Genomic DNA, 23,181 nt, shown 5'->3' with positions numbered 1-23,181 from the left:
TTTTACTTTATTTATTTATGTACGCACCTTAATGTATTGTCAAAAGAGCCCTAATGTTGCCTTGAATATGCTTATAATGTTTTTGAGAAATGCAAATTAAATATTCCTTATTTAAAGTTGTAACATCCTTAATTGTTCTAAATAAAGTTTTGGAAACAAAGCGAAACAAACTAAAACATTGTTAGCCACTTGTGAGCACATTCATCAAATTTGTATGTTACTTATCCTTTCACTGGAATCCGTTGCTAGGCAACAGCCTGGGTCTTTGTTAACTTCCTGTCAGTTGTCACACTGAAATAGGAAATAAACTGGGACGCATCCAGAAAGTTTATGTCTACAATTGTGAAATGGTCTTTCCGGTCTTTAAGTCTGACCTTACACCCTTTCAAATGACTGTCTGCTCCAAACGCTCCGTAGAACAAAACAAACAATGACGGCTGAAGCTTTTACAGTCACTTCTTTCTTCACTGCAGACGCCTTTTCAATGACAGGAAAGCAGTAAAATGGCAATTCAGTTGGGTTTTTTGACTCAGTTCTGTTCAAACACCAGGGCAAATGCAGTGTCATTGTAGAAATACGAGGCTTGGACTGGCTTGGACATGTAAATAGTACTTTGAAAGGGCGTTATCTCATGAATAAATCGGTGGCCTACTAGAGTACATTTTTAAGCATTGCACACACAAAATGTTGCATTCGTCTGTTTGAAAACAGCTGTAGAATTTATGATGACCGGTGCAATCTCAAACATGTACATGAACCAGGGGTAAACTCAGTGTGCCTCCCTCTTGTAGGTCTCCAGGTTCAGTGTAATATGGAGATGAAACCAGGAGAAAGGTACAGTGTACTTCAAAGGGCATGTGTGATCACAGAGCAGGAGCAGATGTTAGCGGACCGATGCTGCTGCTGCTGCTCTCCAGATGGATATCTACTGTACCAGAGATGGATAGGTCTCTTTTAAAAATGTTGCAGCTTAAATATCTCCTGCAGAAAAGAAGTTTTAACATTAGTCAAAGATAACTTTAAACTATACAACACATGGGATTGAAGGTAATCCTGTTTACATGTAATGCCACAATATTCTCATGTTGCTTTGTTGTTGTATTTTGTAATTTTCAGAACACTTACTTCTGGAAAGATTTGTTTGTGTCTGTAAGATTGAGCGAGAAGGCGTGTTGTCGCTCATTCACTCACACACACAGATTGTTATTTGTTGATGAGTTTAAATTTCCCTGAATGAGGAAGTATGGATAACCCAAATAATTAACTTACATCCATTTAGCTGAGACCTTTTATCCTTATTGCATTTAACCATGACGATACAAACCAAAAAGTGCAAGAATCATGCAAGTGAAGTGTTTCAAGCATCAAATAATAACTTGAGGCTTCATAATAACACAGTTCTTTACTTTGGTGCATGAGGAAATGCTAATCATGAGTGAAACAGCATGTTACTTTATTTTCATTTTTCAGTACTACTTTCCACTAAACAGCCGACATCCTGTGTGTGCAGAGCCAGAACAATGTGAGCAAAGGCCGCGTCATAACACGGTTTTACAGAGGAAGTGAAACTGCTGTTCTAGAGCCACCTGCTGCATTTATCATTATGTCATGATTAGCTGATTTAAACCCAGCGTGCTCATGGTTTTGTAACCAACCCTGCTGCTTTTTTTGCCGGTGACTCATTCGTCTAAATTATAGATAAGAAAAAGTGAAATCGGCGTAACTATTGAAAACACTGACGAGACCAGGATGCTGTTTGCTGTAAAATTTTAAAGACACAGATATCACACACACGACCCAAAAATAAAAAGCAGTTTAATGTGGGACAGAGACAATCACTGAATATATGTTAGCCAAAAAATGCAAACTACTGCATGTTGTGCAGCTACATTTGGAATTGAAGCTCAGTTTATACAAACATCTGGAAAGAAAAACAAAGAGGGTGTTAGTTTAGCAATGATGGAGTGATGTATAGGGGAGGAATCATGTGATGACTGAAGGGCCACTTCGACCCGTCCTGTGATGGAGTTGGGAAATCTTCAGAGCGATGGTTGCCAGGGGTGCCAGCATCACCTGCCCCAAACAAATACGATACAGTGAGAGACTCAAGCCCCTGATGAATTTCAAATCCCAGACATCCCATGTTTATTACCTTAAAGGGGTCATATTATACAGATTTTCAGGTTCATACTTGTATTTTGGTTTCTACTAGAACATGTTTACATGCTTTAATGTTTATCAAACACGTTATTTGTCTCATACTGTCTGTCTGAATAAACCTCTATTCAACTTCTGTCTGAAACGCTCCATTTTAGCGCCTCTCTCTTTAATCCCCCCTCCTGAAAAAGCCCATGCTGTCCTGATTGGTTAGCATTTCTGGGACTCAAGCATCTGCTGGACACCCATCTGAATGGAGAGCAGAGCGGACTTAAAAGCATCGTCGACATGTTCTGCTCTAATTTCACTCTGGTACCATCAAACTATGAGGATCACAATCTCACTTTTTACAGTTAGGGTCTGATATTCCTGTCCTGTTCCTCTCAACCACACAACACTTCATACTGTGCAGTGCAAAATCACGAGACACATTTTTTTAACGCAAATCACAGGACTTTCTGTCTTCCAGTATTGCGGACTAGACCAAAAGAGTCCTGAACTATTTTACCTGTGTGTCTTCAAAGATTTGCTCCTTCTCATAGCTGTCAATGTAGATTCGAACTGTTGCCCCATCGCTACCTGTTCCACTGAGTCTGTAGATGATTCGAGAACCATCAGAGAAGATTATCCGTAGACCCTGCAGTGAAATCAGCCCAGCATGTGAAGCTTTTAGGATCAGCAGCCACAGCTGAGCAGCTGTAATACTGAAAAGACTCCAGATACCAAGTGACCATTGGTTATATCCAGTATCTGCACACATTATAGGAATACAGTGTGTGTCTTGTACCTGGTTCCTGGAGATGGTGCTGTCTACCGGGTCTGTGTATTCAAAGTTGTCTGCTTTTTCCACTTGGTAGATTTTTTCCCCCACAGCGAATCTCTGTTTCACAAAGGACTTGTCGGCGATCATAATCTCCAAATCCTCCATCATCTCACACGCTGCATCTATGTCTACGTTCTCATAGTCATACCTGGATTAAAAAAAAAAAAACCAAAAGCCTGTGATGAAGGTGGTGAAACAGTCCAAAGTTTGCTAATGTAATGTCTGTCATAACCTTGTCATAATGTTTCTCTTTGTGGTCCATCCATTTTGTAATTGTTTTGAATCTATTTTTATTAACTTTTCATCTTTTTGTGGTGGTTTTGCATCTATTTTAGACATTTTATGTTCATATGTCATCGTTTTGTTTCTCTCTGTGGTCCTTTTACATCTATTTTAAACTATTTTGTGTGTCTTTGTCATCATTTTTTGTCTCTATGCTGTCGTTTTTTGTCTATTTTCAGTCAATTAGCATCTTTTTGTGGTTGTTTTGCATCCCTGTAGTCATTTTTTGTCACTTTGCGGTCATTTTGTCTGTTTTGTTTATACTTGTGGTCATTTAGCATCTATTTTGTGTTTGTTTTTTCAGCAACATTTTATGAGTCAGGGCCACTGACCTTATGTGCTCCTGTTCAGTAATCCATCCATGGTTACAGTGAGTTCTGATGTCAGCAGAGGTAAATTAAAAATCATTGTACATTGTCATTTACTGGACAGTAAATGTAATGAGAAATATGTTCCACTAGATGTCAGTCATGTTCTGTATGTACCTTCTCAACATGGCTCTGTCATCAGCTCACCTTATGTCCAATGAATAATGTACATTATTTCTACTTAAAAATGATTCAGACACAGATTCTTACAATTTCTTTTTTTAACTATTGTTCATTCGGTGTCATTTAATGGATGATGATAGAGTACAGAATACAGACAAACAGACAGACAACAGAGATGTGTCGACGTCTCACCTGGTGAAGTAGTTTCTTCCATATTTTAGCCAGTGGTCCTTAAGTATATCCTCCACACTCTGCCTTCTAGTGGCGAGGATGGACAGCCATGCCAGCACGGCCCAAAGCCCATCCTTCTCACGAATATGATCTCCACCTGAAAGAGGATATGCAATTACATTTACCATGCAAAGACCAAAAAAGAGTAAAGAGAATTACACACATTATTTCAGTTCAAATGGAGCATCTTTTGATCTTATAACTTGCTAAAGAAATACAGTACCTGTACCAAAGCTTTCCTCTCCACACAAAGACAGTCTGCCTGCATCCATTAGGTTCCCAAAGAACTTCCACCCAGTGGGAGTTTCATATAACTCTATTTTTGTGGCCTTGGCTACTCTGCAGGAAATACAACCAAAGAGTTTTCTAAGAAAGCACAGTGAGCCTTTACAAACAAACTATAACTGTTTAATGCAGCGATTCAATCTTATTTAAAGATCCATGGGCACCAAAAGTACTCTTAAGTTTGTCATGACTTCAACTATAGGAAAATTGGTTTTGGCAATGATGTGAAAGCCAGGCTGTATTTTTACCTGTCTAAGGCTGCGCTTGTGGGCATGCTGCGGGCGAAGCCTCTCACCCCTGTTTGCTGGAAGTATGGGATGCAGAAGATGTTGTCAGCAATCACTGCCACAGAGTCAGGTGGAGTGACGAAGAAGCCGTGCTTGCCAAGGATCATGTTGCGGTCCTAGAAAGCCGACAGACAAAGGATAAAATTCAAGGTTATTTCATTCTCATCTCATCTCATCTCATCTCATCTTCAACCGCTATCCGGGGTCGGGTCGCGGGGGCAGCAGCTCTAGCAGGGGACCCCAAACTTCCCTTTCCCGGGCTACATTAACCAGCTCTAACTGGGGGATCCCGAGGTGTTCCCAGGCCAGTGTGAAGATATCCACCTAGTCCTGGGTCTTCCCCGAGGCCTCTCTAAATCAGAAAATTGAAAGAAAGAGAGAAGCAATAGTAGATGTCACGTACCCCGTCACCGTCAAATGCTGCACCAAACTCATACTGTCCATCTCTCATGCTGTCAAGCAGATCCGCAGCATAGGTGAGGTTAGGATCTGGGTGCTGACCCCCAAAGTCCTCCAACGGATCACAGTTGATGGCAGAATTGGCGGGGCAGCCCAGCTCCTCACAGAGTATTCTCCTCACATATGGTCCTACCACTGGGGAGGAGACAGAGACTGCTATCAAGACAATGGCGAACAACTGATAAATATGGTGTTAAGAAAGAAAGTAGCAGGCTGCAATCTTAAACGGCAACAGAAACAAAACAAACAAATATGGGACTGTGTTGCTCAGTTTGAAGCGACAATTCCTTATTTTTTGGAAATACATTTGTTTGCTTTCTTGTCAAGAGTTAGATGAGCAGATTGATACCACTTGCATGAAGTATTTGTAATATATTAAATATGAAGCCACTGCCAGGTAGCTGCAGGTAAACACTGAGCAGGCAACGTCTGTTAACATACAAAAGAGGTCAATATCACATAGGTTGGGTCAGGACATAATCTGGACGGACAAACAGCTCCAACCAGAGTTTGATGAGAAAAGACATTCAGCAGAGCTAGTTCTAGACATCTATTGACAAAGAGAAAAGATCCAGGAAAGACGTATAACAATTTTCATTCTGGCTCTCCTGAGGATGTCTTCTGGATGTCTTTTTGACACGTTTAGAAAACAGGGAAGCGGCTAACCAAGCTCTCTCCGAAGGTAACAAAATCTCCACAAATGAATAAGTGTTAATGAGTACTGGAGCTATGTTTTGAGAGAGTGATTAAAATGGAGAGAAAGTATCAGTGGTCTAGGCGTGGAATCTTGTCAAAATGTATAACCTATAAATAACAATATTCATGACATCCCGACTGTGAAGAGGTGGCGAGGGGGATGTTGGGACTTTTCAACCGTTAGTTTGAGTTTCAGTGTTTGGGGACGCTCTAAATAGCTTTAGTAACCTGATCCTTATGAATCATTCTAAAGTCAACAGTTCCTATAACCCCATGCCACCTCTCTAACGTTATATCCAAGCATGAAAAAACACAATCGTTAATTATGTTTTTAAATATACATATATTAATATAAAAAGACCCAGGACTAGGTGGAGAGATTATATCTTTACACTGGCCTGGGAACGCCTCAGGATCCCCCAGTTAGAGCTGGTTAATGTGGCCCAGGAAAGGGAAGTTTGGGGTCCCCTGCTAAAGCTGCTGCCCCCGTGACCTGACCCCAGATAAGAGGTTGAAGATGAGATGAGATGATTTATTTTGTAATTAACACTTGTGTCATTTGAATCACCAAACACCACATAATAGTTGTGTAGTTGTGGTGACTAAGAGGCCAAACAGATTGTTGTGTTTCGACTGGTGGCTTCACCTGTCCGTCATATTTAACATTTAAAGAAACAAGCATCATGTTGTCTTTCCTAAACTTTTTCATCATGCAGTGGTGGAAGGCAACTTAAGACATTAGCTCAAGTATTACACTTCTACAGTTTGTGCTACTTCACTTTACTTTAACTCTGCTTCATTTCAAAGGGAAGTATAAACAGTATTTCTAAGAACAGACATTGTTTCTTTTCAAAACACTAAAACACGATTATATTATAAAACATTTGTTATAACCTAATTAACATTAAAGTCAAAAGTATCTCCCCCTCAACAATCTACCATAGTTAACTGCTTCATATACATATCATCAGCATATAATAACACTCAGGTCTGCATAATGATTACTTTACTTATAATGGACTTGTTTTTATTACAGTGCTTGTATTTGAAACTGAGTATTTATACACTGTGAATTTAAGACAAAGTAATTTAGGATCTGAGCACATTTTCCACCACTGCTTGTGCCCATGTTATACACCTTAGTTATTTAGTTAAAAGAGGAGAGGAACAGAAAGAAGAAAGAGCACTGACACCTGACATGAAACTAAAAAAGTTATACTGATTAAGCTGCATATTCAAGTAGTTCACCTATGAAAAAATGTCAAATACAGCGCTTAATCAGCTCCATTCAAACAAACATATTACATGCTAAATGTTTTGACATGATAATCTGTCCGTCTGAATATCTTGATGAGATGACGTGCTTCTCTGTAAAACTCCTCTCACCTCCATGCATGGCGTCTAGTCTTATCTTGATGGGGTTTTCACCAGACAGGAGCTCCTTCAGAGCAGCAAAGTCAAAGATGTTCCTCAACAAGTTTGCGTAGGATTCCACAGAGTCCACAATTTCCACTGGACACAACCACAGATGAGAAACAAATCTTTACATGGCATCAGAAACGTTAAAATGATCTATGAAGAATTGCAAAAATGTGTCATATGACAAACTCATAAAGTAACAGTGCCTTTTTTTTAAATATAAATGTAGCCATGAAATAGGGAAAGTTTTTACTCCTCTAGTATCCATTGTTTTCTTACATTGACTTCTAATTTGAAGTGATGGGTTTCAGACTAATGCTGCATTTCACCTGTGAAGGGTTTGAACTTGTTCTCCAGATCAAACATCTGTCTGCCCAGGGTTGTCAGATCCACCTGCAGTCCGGGGCAGATGGCAAACTCCTCAATGGTCCTGCTGATCTGAAAGATCTTGTTTGTGACAGCCTCCTTGGCCGGACCTGAGCACGGAAGAAACTAATACGTTTGATTTTTATTTGATTTGTACTGGTGCACTATAAAACCACAGACATACACACTCAGTGTACTGGTGATGATATTCAGGATTGTTTGGGATGTTTACTGGTAAAGGTATTCAGATATTTTCAACATGCTTGAACTTTGGCTCAGATTTTATGTCCAGACAAACTTGTGTGCAACACGAGGCCTCGTACAGCCTCGTTTCCTTCTCTCGTAACCCTATTTTTCACTTGCTTTTATCGCATGCTTCCTCCTCTCCAGTTACCATACCTCCATTTGCAGTATTGAACTTAATGCCAAAGTCTCCATCAGGTCCACCAGGGTTGTGGCTGGCTGTGAGGATGATGCCCCCGATGGCTTTGTATTTTCTGATTACACAGGAGATGGCTGGTGTGGACATTATCCCGTGGTGTCCAATGATCATACGACCCACCTGAGAAAATGTCACACAAGTGTATGTGAGTTGCATCTTAATTTATCTGAGTGGGGCAGGGATGGGAAAAGCACTTAATACCAGGTTTAGTGTATCAATGCTTCTGCCTCAAGGTAACTGAGACTGGACTTTAATTTAATGAACGACAGTTATGGCACATCGAGAGCAAGTTATATTATGTGTGAGAGCATTTTAAATCCCTCTAACCATCCTACAGAGGAAGCATCAGAAGCTCAAGTTATGTAATTTAAACCCTGGGACCACAGAGAGCTCATTACCGGTGCAAAACAGTTTCTATTTGAAGAATCATAGAAGTGAGGAGGAGGTTTTATGCCTGAAAGGCAGCATTTACATTTTCATTTTATAGAGTTACATTGTTCTGCTGTTGTATTGCATTATACTGCCTCCTCTCACTGTCTTGCACTGCTACTGACAGGCTTATACTGGCCATTTATATCAGGTTTTAAAATTGATAAAAGCATCAGCAAACAGTGCAAACTGCTAATTAAAATTGTAACTTAACACTATTATGAAAAAGAAATGAATGCAAAAGTCAATATGTGTTGAATACTTATTACTAATTATTTCACAAGACATGTAAATCTTTTTTAACAGAAACAGCTTAAATGGTGTAGTTTATTTCCCCCCGCTACATTGGCTAAAAACACACACACACACACACACACACACACACACACACACACACACACACACACACACACACACACACACACACACACACACACACACACACACACACACACACACACACACACACACACACACACACACACACACACACACACACACACACACACACATATATACGGGTAGCGCTGCACATCTGGTGAGCCAGACTACTTGCATGGAAACGCGACAGCTTGCTGGTATTGTTTTCACCTTATAAGTCTGTGTGTGTTGTCGTCATGGCAAAATATGGTCCCAGAGAAACCTACTGTAGCAGAAACTACCACATAGGCGCTTATATGTCTGTCTGTGGACTGATGTTGATGCTGCAATAGCGTTGCAACCATGCAAGATACAGAAACAAAACGTGCAGGTGTTTCAGTTGCGATCAAAATAAAGGTTCAAAGTTCAAAGATGGGTGTGGTCAGAGCAAGGGCGCTAGAAGTAAGGTGTTAGAAAGTAGGGAAGGGACCATTGGCCTGGTCACAACATGGTCTGTAGTTTTTCTTATTTTATTTGGATTTTGTTAACATTTGGAGAACAGATTATACATTTGACCTGTAAATGTCTGATCCACACCATTTTATTAATTATTACTATAAATGAATTATTTTTCCCCCTCTAAATACAACCATGTGTCAAAGGCTGCAAACTGAATAGTAATAAGACATGAGGCTTGTACAACTAATGACAACAAAGGGATTATAACATGTGTCACATACATGCTCACACCCAACCAACCCACCCGCCCACCCACACACATACAAACACACACACACTTACCAGCATGCACAAACAAACTGACCCCATTGGCAGCTGCCATCTGCACAATGACCTCAATAGCTGTTCGGTTGAAGAAGCGACCGTCTCCCCCCACCACCACTGTTGATCCCTGGCGGTCACGTAGGTCAATGGAGGAGAAGATACTCTGGATGAAGTTGTGTAGGTAGTTCCTCCTGGACTGGAAAACATAGACCTTTTTCCTCAGGCCGCTGGTGCCGGGTCTTTGGTCGGGGTAGGGGGCTGTAGGGACAGTCAACACCTGCAGAGGACTGTTGTCCATTGTTTCAAAATGAGAATCCAACCTAATGCAACAGCGTAGTGGAGCCAGGACCTGCTGTTTAGAGGGAAATCCTGTGTCAGTTAACATGGGGAACTGTACACAGGGGCAAAATGGGAGGGTGTAATCTTGACTCCTCCTGTTATTTCACTGGAAGCACAGAGTTACTTCTGAAGCCCAAAATAACCTTTCAAACTAATGTGTGCGCAGAGGCAGGGGTTAGTAACCGAAGACACTCCTTCACACAAGTGCAGGGAGATCACTGTCAAAACTCCAGGCCCAGTCACAAAGAAGTGTGTGTGTGTGTGTGTGTGTGCGTGTGTCTGTGTGTGTGTGTGTGTGTGTGTGTGTGTGTGTGTGTGTGTGTGTGTGTGTGTGTGTGTGTGTGTGTGTGTGTGTGTGTGTGTGTGTGTGTGTGTGTGTGTGTGTGTGTGTGTGTGTGTGTGTGTGTGTGTGTGTGTGTGTGTGTGTGTGTGTGTGTGTGTGTGTGTGTGTGTGTGTGTGTTAGCTATTTGTCCATCTGTGAAATGGCTGCAGCTGTGCTCGGAGTAATAATATGCAAAAAGAAGGATGACATCTCTCATCGGAGAGGCTCTTAGTGCTATTTAAGGAGGGGAAATTTACACTTTTTTAAAGCTCAATGTGTGAACAGAGAGTGAGAGGAGCAGATTAGAGAGTCATTAGAAGCACATAGTGAATATAGATGTGGTTTTAAGAAAGTGTCTGTTTACAAAACAAATATAATTTGTCAAATCTAATTATACATGCAGCACTACTAATTAAGAGTGGAAGAGAGTGTGTGAGACAGAACAACACTGCCCTCTAGAGTTTATTCAGGGCTCCAACAACACGTTACAAAAGAGTCTGACAACCTCCCAGCTCAGTATTCTGAAAGATTGAGTGTCAAGACAGCAAGAACGTACATTACTCATTCACTTACTACTGGAGACTTTGTCATCAAAACAAACCTGGTGCTTTTAGTTCAAGGTTGACATTACTCTGCGTCAAATTTCTGTTGACATTGATTAGAAATACAATTCTGTACCTGACCAATGGCAGGACCCCAAATCAATCAATCAGCCCATAATAACAACCGGAACAATATAGGAGTTTGTCTTGGTCAGTTTGAGTTTAATCAAGGTTTTCTTATATATATATATATATATATATATTTATATATATATATATATATATATATATATATATATATAAACATATATCCACACTAAATGAACACTAGCATTATGTATGAAGTCACCACCATGCTTTTTATTTATTTAAATTAACAAAATATAGCAGATGTATCAAAAATACAGAATGTAAAGTAAAGATGAGTGTTATCTAGCAGCGGGTCGCCTTATGACCTCTGACAATGAAGCAATGACTACTTGGGGTGCCTGGTTACAGATGTCATTGAGTTGCAGGTAGTTCCATCGTAAGACCGTTACATTTAATTATTTCAATTAGGTGATTGATAATAAGTGACTTCTCTAATAATACTTATTTGATGCCAACAATTCTCTACTTCCAGCCTGTCAAAGGTGTATAATTGCTGGTAATATTAGTCTTCTATAATAAAATAAAGATTTTGGGATGTTTTGGAATGTGACATTTGAAGTCTTCACTTCTTCCACATTCTTAAATCAACTCATTGAGAAAATGATCATTAGATGCAGAACCTTGTTACATTTAATCATTTTAATATGACAGTATTTCACATTTTTAACGAACCACTTAAAGAAATGTCGGAACAGTCCATTGTAAAGCAGAACTCTTTTGCAGACTTTCATTTCCTGTCAATCCTTTCCCAACTTCTTTGATGTATCTCGTGATGGTTCCCCATTTTGGGAACCACTGCTGTATACTGAGGGCGCACTCACACTGTCCATCCGTACAGTGCCCTGTGCTTTAGGGTACCTCCCTCTCCCCCCGCGGCCCAGGCCCGTTTGTACTCACACTACCTGGGCCTCGGTGCGAATGCTTCTTGCCTGCCTATATGTCATCACGCCGTAACACGCCACACGATGCGTCGCTTTGTTTACAAATCTTTCCGTAGACCTCAGAGTTTTTGTGCGTCTGACTGTTTTTGAATATTTTCATCTGACCAAATCTGCAGTAAACACTCCACCTCCGCATCACACCAACGTGAACCTTTCGCCGCCATTTTTTTAAATGTCCGCGGATGGTCCGTCCTTCATTCTTCTATGTCCGAACAGGCGCACATAAGATGATGTCAGAACCGCCGTAGGCCTCATGCTCGTACACATGCGCACGCGCGTGCTCGTACATGTGCAAACGTGCTTTACAAAAGCCCACCTCTCCCAAACGGTCAAACGAACTAGACTTTACCCGTGAAATGTGCTTGGTACGGATGGACAGTGTGAGTGCGCCCTGAGAGTCAATGTGACCCAATATAAAAACTGCTCACATATGGCTGTATGTTTCAAAACCTTCTTCATAACCTTTGACCTCTGAGATACAGTGAGTAAAGATATATTGCATGCATTTCAACATATTTTAGATTTCACAATACAAGTGTCTATTATATTACGGAGATCCTAGTTTAGGCAGTACTACATTCTTTTGGCTTTCTCAGTTAAGCAGACAAAAGCGCTCACAATTGAAAAGCTTTTTTAGTGCCATCTGTGACTTAATCTAATAGAACTTGACTCTTGGAGGAAACGTCTTCCTCTCTGCCCAAGCGTTCTTAAACCATGTCTGTCAACATGAAACACTGCCGAGGCTGCCCACTATTAAAAGCAGAATTTTCATTGGTTGGTGCTGGATCACAGAAAGGCACCCATCTCAGAGGAAGCTAAAGTGGAGAAAGGGGTGCTGGGGGAAGCCATGGGGTGTACAGAGATCTGGGTGAGCTTGAGGGAGTAAGAAGCCTTTCGTCCCGGCCTCCATTGAATCCCTCTCCTACGCTCTGAGCGCCCCTTATGTCTCATGTGGAAATATCTCCCATTCAGGTTGTTGTCTCCGCAGGCGTTGAACCACCATCCACCTGTAAGAGGACAGAAGTGACATGTTGTGCAGCTGATACTGGATGACAGGTATACATTAACCCCCCACCCCTCTCTTTGCATCACATGAGGATAAACATGTCTACTACAGGCTGGGTCGGAAATTCACTTTTTTCACTGCCTGCCTGCACTGAAATCTTATGTGCCACTTTTAAAATGTATGTGCTTAATGGCAAAATAACATTTAGATAATTTAGGCCCTTATTTAAAGTAAAAACTTAATTGAATATTTAATACATTTTATACAAAAAATGATTACATGCATGCTAAATTAACAGGGAGGGGTACTTCTTACTCAGGATCTACAAGGTGCACCTGAATGCACCATGAAACCCTGTCAGAGTTAGTTTACATAACTCATGCGGAAGGCAAAAATGTTAACACACCAGTGACTTCGGGGTGGATTTTACAGTTCTGGTGGTTTTTAACGTTACGCTCTGTTTTTAGCTGCATGCTACCGCTGGTTTGTAGTTTATTGTTGTTTTTGTTTGTTTGAGCGTAAGAAGGCAGGGGTTGAGAGTCAATGTTAATCAAAAGAGGTTATACAGCCAATAGCCTTGCTGTTATGCAGCAGTTGCCAAATGACTTTAATGTAAAGCTCTATCAAATCAAATGCTAATCTCACTAAGCATGTCTTTCCGATGTTCATTTTCCCTGTCTGCCAGAGTGACATATGGCCTGGTGATTTTACACGCCACTGCCAACAATTTATCCACGTTCGGCAGGTGGTGGGTGCTAATTTCAGACCCTGACTACATGTGCACCTTCTGTACCTGTGTAGTTGAGGGCACAGTTGGAGTCCTGGTGGTTGTCGTTGTCTCTGTCCTTGGTGGAGAACTTCATGCCTGTTTGGTTGCTCATGGGGTCCGGCAAATCCCCAGACAGCTGTGTGAGGTGAATGGTGTAGTTGCTTTCGGAACCATTAAGGTAAAATCTGTATTCGATGAAGCGCTTGCCCTGTTTCCAGTCTTCCATCTGGATATGAAGGACAGAGTTGCCCTGAGCGGCTAGAGAGTGGATCTTCCTGAGACCCAGCCAAAACTCCCCTGTGAGAGAGACATCGTTAAGCAGTCAGAGCTGACAGGATTTAACAAGCACCTTTGAGAAGTGATGCACACAAACTGACATGCAGAGGTGCGGGCATACATGACTGCAAATGTAATAATTAGAATATACGTAGAATAATAAAGAATTTGGCAGTTGAGAATTAATTTTCCATCTCTCACCTTGAAAATCTCCAAACCCATTTTCATACTTCTCCCAGTTTTGATCAAAATTCACTGAACCATCTCTCCTCCGCTGGATGACTGTTGCTCCATGGTCTAAAATGGAAAAAATAGAAAAAAAACAACTATACAAAAAGATATGGATATGTTTCTTCTTTCCTAGCAAACGTTATAGGGGGACACAGATGTTTTAAGACTATATTTTCTGCTATTTTCAGTCTGCCATAAAAATGTATCCCCTCTCTAAAACACATACATTATGTCCAACCATCAAATGTTTAATTTTGCTCATATTTCAACTAGTAACATTGTTAAATATGGGGACGTTTCTACTTTCCTCGCAAAAGTTACAGGGATACACACAATGTGGCCACAGGAAGTAGTGACAAAGTTTCAATACATCGCCCTCTGCGCAGTGGTTGATAGTTTTTCAGCAATAGCTATTTCATTTATTAACACTCTGTGATTCCTTCTATGTGTATTAGATTTCACTGTTAGTGGTGGAGTCCGCCATTTTTTACACCGCGTTCAAATTGCCTTTAAATGGATTAGAAATTCACAGGAAACAATTCATGTAATCCAGCGTTACTGTTTGTAATTAGCCCAGTTGTTTACTGTTTTCTACTTTTTCACTGTGACTGTAAACCTAACATTTGCTACTGCGGCTTTAAATTAAGCATTGCACCTTTAAGCAAGATGTAACACAAAACAATGATTAAAATGTGATCTTTAATGATTTAAAAAAAACCTGCACTGCTGTGTTGTGATAAAGTTTAGTGTTTGCGTGACGCTACAGTACCTTTGCTCATGTCACAAACAACCATGAAAGGCTCTGTTCCGGTGGGTCTGACGGCGTAAACGCCACTGACTCGTTCCCCTCTGTTGAACAGGTCGCTGCAGTCTGATGGCAGATCTATTTAAAAAATGAGCACAAGTGTAATGTCAAACTGCCACGCATAAAGATGAGCTGTTAAGTGTTAATCTGGAGCAGAGAAGTGGAAGTGCAGTGGGACCAGACCGTTTATATCAGCAGCATTAACAGGGAAAATGTGTACAGGGTGATTGCTCAGTAAGTGTGAATATACCAGGCACTTATGAAACTGAATATGAAGCAGAAAATTGCTGTAAATTGACACAGTAAGATTGGATATATAACATTAGGGCTTTTTGATACTGTATACTGCATGACAAATAACAGATAACAAATCCGAAAACAAACACATTTTTTCATGTTTTATTATCTTACTCATCATGTCCGTGGTGCTGGGAGAGCTCGAGGTCAGATAAGGGGTGAGTGTTGGTGCCTCACTGTTGAAGACTTCAGATGTCCTCTCAATGGTGTCTTGGGTCAGTGTGTTGACTGTAAACTGGGGAAAATGGTTAAGGAAAGAGTTTAGTTTGCAGACATAATCCTCAGAGTGACCGTGGAGAATACTGTGGATCAAATAGCAATTCCACACAGAATACACTTGAGATATTTTACAATAACAATGTGACAGTCAAGACCAAGGAAAATGCAAATGTATCATAACACTGAGGCACCGGCTGAGATTATTAAAATATAGACAGCTCCTCTGTTATGTCTGCACACTCCTAAGGTTTAACGTCTACATTTTAAAGCACAGTACCACTTCATTAAAGTTTCTTTCAACCAGCACAGTGGTTCAGTGCAATGTCATGACGATGACAGCTCATAACTAACTGGCAAAAAAATGGTCTTAGGACATTTCTGAACAAATGGATACTACTTTTGCAACTAAAAAGGTTATGTGAGTGGAAATGGGGTGGGGAGGGGGGCTGAAACTTATTTTATTTTAAAAAAAGAAAGAAAGCAAGACCCTCCTGAGCTAATATTTTTTTAGGAACCTCTCCTTGAGTTAGTATCTCAGTATCTCAAAATAACATATTTCATATCATAAAAAACAGCAAAAGGTAACAGTCCTAACAGATAGGCTCATGGATATAAATATACTGAATTATTATTTATTGTTGTAATGGATAATGGTGATAAGGAGCGGAGTTGAGTGGATTTGCCTTGTTGTCGATGATGCCCGGTCCATTTGGGACAGAAAGTATTTTCTTGTCACTTATTTATTGTATCTATTTATTATTGTTTTTTGTTTGTTTTCTGTGTTCAAGTTCATTGATTTTCACCCTGCGATTTGTGCATGAACCTGTCCGAGAGGACACAGGAATGGGAGGGGGGTCGGGGGTGGTGGATGAGATGATGATGTTAACAAACTGTATGTCATGTCTTTGTAATCGCTAAAATGAAAAATACCAATAAAAGAAACATAACAAAATGGTAAATGTTCCACCAACTCTGTGAATACTGCACAGCTGTTACAGCCACTGAATGGGTGAACTGGGATCAGATCTGTGGCTGCTAATGAACTCGAGTTACTGCAATATATATATTTTTTTCCAAAAGCTGCATTACACTTAAAAGGGGCTGTACTTTATATTCAGAACATTAATATAGCAACAAATAAATATTTTTGTTTTGTATATATGAATAAGATGAGATGGTGTTATGGTCTAATATATATGACATCATCTGCCTCTGCGTCCATCAAATCAAACCATTGACAGGACAAACATTTCTTCCAGGAAGCTTATAACTGGTGCAGCTTTTAATATGATGTAACAATTTGTTTTTTTTACAAAAAAACTTACAAGAAGAGAATGAGTGAGAAAATATGAGACCGTCTCGTGCCCTCCCACCCTGAGCAGAAAAACAAGTACCTAACCCAGCCCTTCTTTAACCCCCTCTGCGCTCCACCACACATTTCCCAACAGTCCATCAATATTCACCTTGTCCTCCAGAGTCTTGATCTTTACCCTCTGGTGTCTGAGCTGGTCACTCTGCTCCCTCACAGCCTTCAGCAGCTCTGTGATGCTCCGCTCCTGGCTGTGGATCACCTCCTGGTCAGGGCAGAACATTGGAACCACGGTTAACAGTTAAATAACTGAATAACTATTAACATAACACTGTTCACATCACACATAATACTCAGAATATGTATTATACTAGCCATACATTGGAAAAACAAATGTAAAACAAGGCACAGTTAAGGATACAAATTCTACTTCTTACTAGAAAAGCATGTCATGGTACCTTGTTAAATCTTGTTTCCCATCTATTTTTTATTGTATCTGTAGAAGACTTGTGTTAGCTTCTGTGTAACTGTCTTGGTTCTGTCATATCTTGATGATCTTTCAGAGGCATTTCCAAAAAAATCCTTTCTAACAACAGGTGACTCACCCTGAGGCCGTTGATCTCTGCCACTTGTTCACTCGTCACCAGGCCATGTGCCAGGTTGCTCATCTTTTCCTCCAGGCCTTCTACTTTGGTCTGCAGCTGACTCTTCTCCTGCAGGATGCCGTCCATTTTGGAGTTGATCTCGACGGACAGGCCCTTGATCTCTTCATTGTTGGCCTTCAACACTACGGTGGTCTTCTTCAGCTCTTCTTCTTCCTCTTTAATTTCACTGGCGATCACGGAGAGCTGGTAAAACGAGCGGTCAAAGATGTTGAGCTTCTGGAATATGTCATTTATCTGTCCCTTTGTCTTTTGAACAAAATCCCTAAGGCTCTGACCCAGCTGGAGGAGGCCATTAGCCAGAAGGCGCACATCATCCAGAGCGGCAAAGCGGGAACGGGTTTCAACCGGGGCCTCGGGCTGGAAGACTGGCTGCTCCTCTCCGGCACAGAGGGCAAGGACACAAGCAGCAAGCAGGACCAACAATGAGGGAATGAGTGTAACTCTCATGTTGTTGCTGTGTGCTGCTTCTCCAGCTGTGCGTCAGTGATGTTAGGGGAACAACTGGCAGCTCCCAACACCGTGACCAGACAAAGGCCTTATATACACAGTTTGGAATCAGGTCAATGATTAACCGGTTCTTCTGATCAGGATCTGCATGATGTAGTTTACTCTTGCTGAGTGGGTTATTAAAAGTTGCTTAAACTCAACTCAATTCAAATGTCAGTGATTGGCTTTGATATCATCATCAGTTGGATGTTTAGTCAATAATCAAACTTCATCAACGGAACAAGGAAATGTAAGGATTTGACCTGATGAACCCTACTTTAAGATAGTAAAAACATTTTCCTGCAATATATAAGTTCAACTCAACTCTGAATTTTGCTCCATATAAACTGAATATGTAACTTGCACCCTCTCGGTTGACTTCTCTTCATTTTCATCTGCAGCAATAAGCCACAAGTTACAAAATGACAAACAAACATTCATTTGCACTGACTCTAAACTAAATACGTTTTTCCTATCAGTCAGGACAGTGTGACAAAGTGTTTACAACTGACCTGTAGTTACTTGTGCTGAGGTCATGGCTGCTCTCTGTTATTATGTGTGGCTGGTTTATTTTTAAACAGAAAGCTGACCCAGTGTACGTATAGGATCGATATAGAAATCTGACTTTGCAGTGTTTTTTTTTCATTAATCTTGATCCTGTAGTGGGTTAATGTATATGTAGGTGCTCTGTAAGTATACATGTATGTAATATCACGAGAGAACACACAAATGAGATCAACCAACGTGGATTGTTTGTAAATCTGTTGTTTTATTCCATATTTTGGTTGATGTGTTGAAGTGTTCTTTATTTTAATTTTTACTTCCTCTTATTACACACTGTCTACTGACCATTTGCATGTATAAAACATCATTGTTTAGCAACATTTACCATGTGTATGTTCAATTGTACTGGTTGCTATTCACTTTTTTCTCTTTTTTTGTATATTTCATGGTCTAAATTCAAATTTAAGTATACCAATGCACACTTTTCTCAGATGTAATATGTATAAATGTCAGTTTGTGAGAGAGATTTTGTTTCCAAAATGAGTGAAAATTAATTTACAAGCAAAACCAGCAGCATAATTAATAATTGTAATTCACATTTTTGTACATTTATGGCTCTAAAGAAAACTGCAGGATATTTTGAGGAGAACTTTTAACGGTATTTTTCATGTAAAAATGCAAAAAACAGTAGTCCCCACTTTCTAGCCACTTTTTCCTATTTCACCTTATGGCCTAAAAATGAACATGCACACACATACACACACACACACACACACACACACACACACACACACACACACACACACACACACACACACACACACACACACACACACACACACACACACACACACAGACACACACACACACACACACACACACACACACACACACACACACACACACACAGTGGCTGAATAGTGGTGCACGCTGTCTTACAAAAAGTGAGAGTATGAGGTGAAATATAACCACCTACTCGCATAAGCTGATGACCTGCGTTCTCTTCTGTTAAATTTTAACTACCCATATGAAAGCAGAGTCGCATGAGCCTCAAAAGTGTGTACACAGTGAACACAGTCCACAGATCTAACTCCAGCATGGGGCCCTGCTCTCTGGAAGTTTAAAATGTATGGGTGCACAGTGGCCCACATTTATGAAACCTTGGACACAGCCGTGGCGCGGTTTCAAAGAGTAGGGGACGTACAGTAGAGGGGCCAGTGCGGAGGGAAAGGGGGCGTGTGATCTACGTATACAAGGTGATACTGAGCTCATGGATACATATTTACATCCTTTATCATTGGACATTGTGCTTCCTTTGGTTATTGCAAATACAAACACATTCCTAGGGAGCTGCTGTGTGAGAAGCATCAAACCCCTGGTGAAGAACTCCTGGGTGTCTCTTGAAAATGAGGCCTGGAAGCACGAGTACAAATGAATTGTGTTTTTTTATTTTTCTACCACTTTCATTGTCATTCAGCCTCTCCTGCTCAAGAAGAAGGCCAGTGTCATAGAATGCTCCCCAAAGAGCGCAACTACATTTTATGATACTGAACTCCATCCGAAACAACTCCCTTCTGAGGGTTTCACCATTGATCCCTCTCTTATATATTACTTTTATTTCCATTCCATTGGAGTAGTAGTATAGGTTAGTAACATATAGACCAGGGACTCCTGTGTTAATGGAGGTACAATTACAGTTTTAAAGGAGTCTGGTGGCTTTGAAAAAAGCATGGTAACAGCTCCAGTTTCCTATCATAAATGGCTTTCTGACAGCAAGGTACATTTTTTTTTCTCAGACGCAGAGTAATATAATTGAGCAAAGAAATCAGACATCATCGCCATTGTACGTGGTTATTATAGCATGGCTATGAACCAATCAGATTGCTTGATTTGAGCTACCTGCTTTATAAATATATGCAAGATTACTATATTGTTTCCATTTATATTTTAACATTTCATTGACTTATTGTTAATAGTGCTTGTATATTACTGCTTATATTATACTATATTACTATCCATATTCTATATTCAGGAGAATGGAAGAAGCTCCAAAAGAATTACATACAAAATGTGTACATCCCACCGGTTTATTTTGTCCTAATATGACTCAATATATCAGTCTTCCGAACATTATGATATTGTATGCAAGTGATCCCATATGAAGTCAAACCCCATGGGTATAAAACTGTAAAACAGAGAATCAGAGAGCTCTCTTCGAGTACCTCAGGGGCAGAATGAAAGCACCTGAGGGGTTGTTTTCTGCCAACAGCCATCAGACTGTTATGCTCACTGCCTGCTGGAGGGTGCTGAAGTGAGTCTTCTGCAACATTTATTCAAACTGCAAATTGCTTTGGACTGATCTGTAACTCATTTGCTTCTAATATGGAACATTTTCTATATGCAATGTTCCTCTTCCTTCCATTATAATATAATTACAGTGACATTTAGAAGAGATGATGCAAATGCATTTTTCTCTCTGTCTCTCTCTCTCTAAACATCGCACTAAATATAATTTAGTTTCGTAACATATTCTTCTGCAGGTTTTTCACAGCCTTAATAGACAAAAGCAGCAACAGGAGCAGACTTTTAGCTCTTACAGTAACTCTTTCTCCGTTTGCTCTTTTGGCTGCTGCTAAAAAAAATAGCTACAACAATTATTGCTTATTCAAATTGAGCCAAAGCCAAATAGATTTTTTTATGCAGTTTGCATATTTGTGGTCAATCCACATTTTCCTGGCTGGTTGTCTTGGATAACCGTCCAAAGATTAATTCCAAAAAGAAATACTATTATTTAATATGTAAAACACTGAATGTCATTACCTACTAAGGGAAACCTAGGATTTATAATTCTAAAATATAAACCTTTTAAAAGTCACTATTTTGAGCAATAATCTAGAAATAACGTACATTAGGGAGTTAGATTTAGGTTTTATATCATGGAAAAAGTAAGTATGCCATTAGATCATTTTTTAGAAATTGATAGTGGCTTGTCAATAGAGACATGACTCACACGGATATGACTTTATTGACATACTTGACAGAGAAAATTAACTACTTTCTGTCTTCAATTTGGTTGTATTTAACATTCCACACATTTCTGCTTACAATTAGCTGAAACATGTTTTAATGGTTTTCATGACCTTACTATAGCCTCAGACTTAATATAAGCTTGTAAAAAACATTAAATGTAACATAATGTAACAGTAATAGTGAAATGTCTACATCGACTCAAATGGACTCCAGCTGCTTTACTTACTTATGCATCGTTAATGCCAAATAACCTCAGTTACAAAGGGTCTGTGGCCTTTTGGTCAAAAGGATGTTCTTGATTCATAGGTCACTGTTACATGACTACATACACTGTTTTAGTTGGCCAATGCAGCTACAGCACAACCTGTAACTCCCCTGACCACAAGCCAGAGTTACATAACGGACATCAAATGGGGGAAGATGTCGACTGTGACAGACCTTTAGGTGGATTGAACTTCTTTAAACTTTACCATCTGTTTCATGTTATGTTAACTCCTCAAAGAAATCATTGAGAAATTAAAAAAAAAAAAAGATTTTGCCAACATAAAACTTCAGAGAACACCTTTAAGCCTCCAAAAATATCACATAGATTTTGCTAAAAGAAGGACCTGTCTCTTGCCTCCAGCTATACTTCCCACCAGGAGGCAGCTTCCACAAGTAATAATAGTCAAATGGGAGGAAAATTAATACCCTGCAGCGGCAAGCCTCATGCCTCATGCATTTCACTTTGTGGGCCTGAAACGTCTATTTGTATAAGTTAATAATTAATGACTCATTTTCAACTAACATTTTCAGTATTTTATTTCTACCACGTATTTTCCTTCAAAAATGATGCAACTCTAAATCTTTCTCTGAAACTGCTTTTTAACAGACTAAGATTTTTGCCTCTAGGCCAAGTTTTCTGCAGTATGTGGTCAGTCTGTCAGCAATCCTTTGGTCCAATAAAGACTGTTTTTTCTCTCTCCCTCCCTCGAGTCAAACCACAATCCCTCTTGGAGTCAGTTGTCTGCTTGGGTAATGGAAAAGGAGTATTTCTTGCTAATTCTTGCTAATTCATTTTCCATCCATGGTGGAGCACAAGGCGGTGGTTGCAGCTCCTTGAGTGGCTCTCCCGCTTCATCATATTATACACTCTTCATTACCATTGCCCATATTATTTTAATGTAAAGATAGGCTCAACTTGGATTCTGGCATTCGGATACTATGTTAAACAGTTTTCACTGTAAGGCCTATACTGTGGGCTATACTTGATGGGAATAGTTTTGGCCCAATGAGACAAACTGAGGCAGTTGCAACACAACATAGACACAACAAAAATAGATGGAGAGAAAAGAGACATGAACTATAAACATAATATATAAAATAAACAGAATAATGAGTAAAGAAAGAGTCTATAACTCTCTTTGAGGCTGTACTTTGAATGCTTTGAACTCAATTAAGGTTAGCCTGACATACATAACATGCTCACAATGTCAGTGCTGCCATGCTGATGCTTAGCAGGTGTAATGATTACTGTGGTCACCATCTTGGTTTAGTGTGTTAGCACGCTTAAATCTGAGAAAACGCACTTAAAACAAAATTAACCTTTGTGTTTCTTTCGGTATTTGGTCCTAAAGTGTTGGCCAAATTAAAATGTTGACCTAATGGTCGCACTATATGGAAAGTTAAGGGATTTTCAAAGTCATAACAATTCCTCCTGAGGGGAAATTGATATTTCATATATATATATCTACTGTTTATATAGTTATATATATATATATATATATATATATATATATA

At 39.8% G+C, this 23,181-nt stretch overlaps 2 protein-coding genes across 4 annotated transcripts; both read right to left on the bottom strand.

The window, feature by feature from the left end:
* Window positions 1-1,797: 1,797 nt before the first annotated feature.
* LOC310957598 (phosphoglucomutase-1-like) lies at window positions 1,798-9,870 on the bottom strand. 3 transcript variants are annotated; one of them, XM_083928234.1, is made up of 11 exons: window positions 9,551-9,870; window positions 7,896-8,058; window positions 7,460-7,606; window positions 7,098-7,223; window positions 4,960-5,150; window positions 4,518-4,672; window positions 4,208-4,323; window positions 3,946-4,081; window positions 2,945-3,128; window positions 2,666-2,794; window positions 1,798-2,073 (listed from the first exon to the last, which is right to left on the bottom strand). In XM_083928234.1, exons 1-11 carry the CDS (start codon window positions 9,806-9,808, stop codon window positions 1,984-1,986), a joined length of 1,695 nt encoding a protein of 564 aa, XP_083784360.1. In that variant the 5' UTR covers window positions 9,809-9,870; the 3' UTR covers window positions 1,798-1,983. The 3 variants fall into 3 exon arrangements, with proteins under 3 accessions (XP_083784360.1, XP_083784359.1, XP_083784361.1); XM_083928233.1 differs by having other exon boundaries at window positions 2,666-3,128; XM_083928235.1 differs by lacking the exon at window positions 1,798-2,073 and having other exon boundaries at window positions 2,669-2,794; window positions 2,945-3,037.
* A 2,721-nt stretch (window positions 9,871-12,591) lies between these two features.
* LOC310958201 (angiopoietin-related protein 3-like) lies at window positions 12,592-17,829 on the bottom strand (the record flags this gene model as incomplete). Its single annotated transcript, XM_083929050.1, has 7 exons — window positions 12,592-12,812; window positions 13,605-13,877; window positions 14,058-14,153; window positions 14,857-14,970; window positions 15,304-15,424; window positions 16,872-16,982; window positions 17,323-17,829. 7 exons carry the CDS (start codon window positions 17,827-17,829, stop codon window positions 12,592-12,594), a joined length of 1,443 nt encoding a protein of 480 aa, XP_083785176.1.
* Between the last annotated feature and the right edge of the window lie 5,352 nt (window positions 17,830-23,181).

Source organism: Echiichthys vipera, assembly GCF_963691815.1.
Source record: "Echiichthys vipera genome assembly, chromosome: 15".
NCBI classification, from domain to species: Eukaryota; Metazoa; Chordata; class Actinopteri; order Perciformes; family Trachinidae; genus Echiichthys; species Echiichthys vipera.
Note: the sequence above shows the minus strand (reverse complement) of the source record. Positions and strands in the feature narration are given on the sequence as shown.

What these genes read in the sequence shown, in the direction of transcription:
- LOC310957598 (XM_083928233.1), bottom strand. Translation starts at nt 9,808, where the DNA reads ATGGACAACAGTCCTCTGCAGGTGTTGACTGTCCCTACAGCCCCCTAC. An exon ending in GTTCAATACTGCAAATGGAG is followed by an intron (nt 7,607 to 7,895) that starts GTATGGTAACTG and finishes TTCCGTGCTCAG; the next exon opens with GTCCGGCCAAGGAGGCTGTC. An exon ending in GGAAGAAACTACTTCACCAG is followed by an intron (nt 3,129 to 3,945) that starts GTGAGACGTCGA and finishes TTTTTAATCCAG; the next exon opens with GTATGACTATGAGAACGTAG.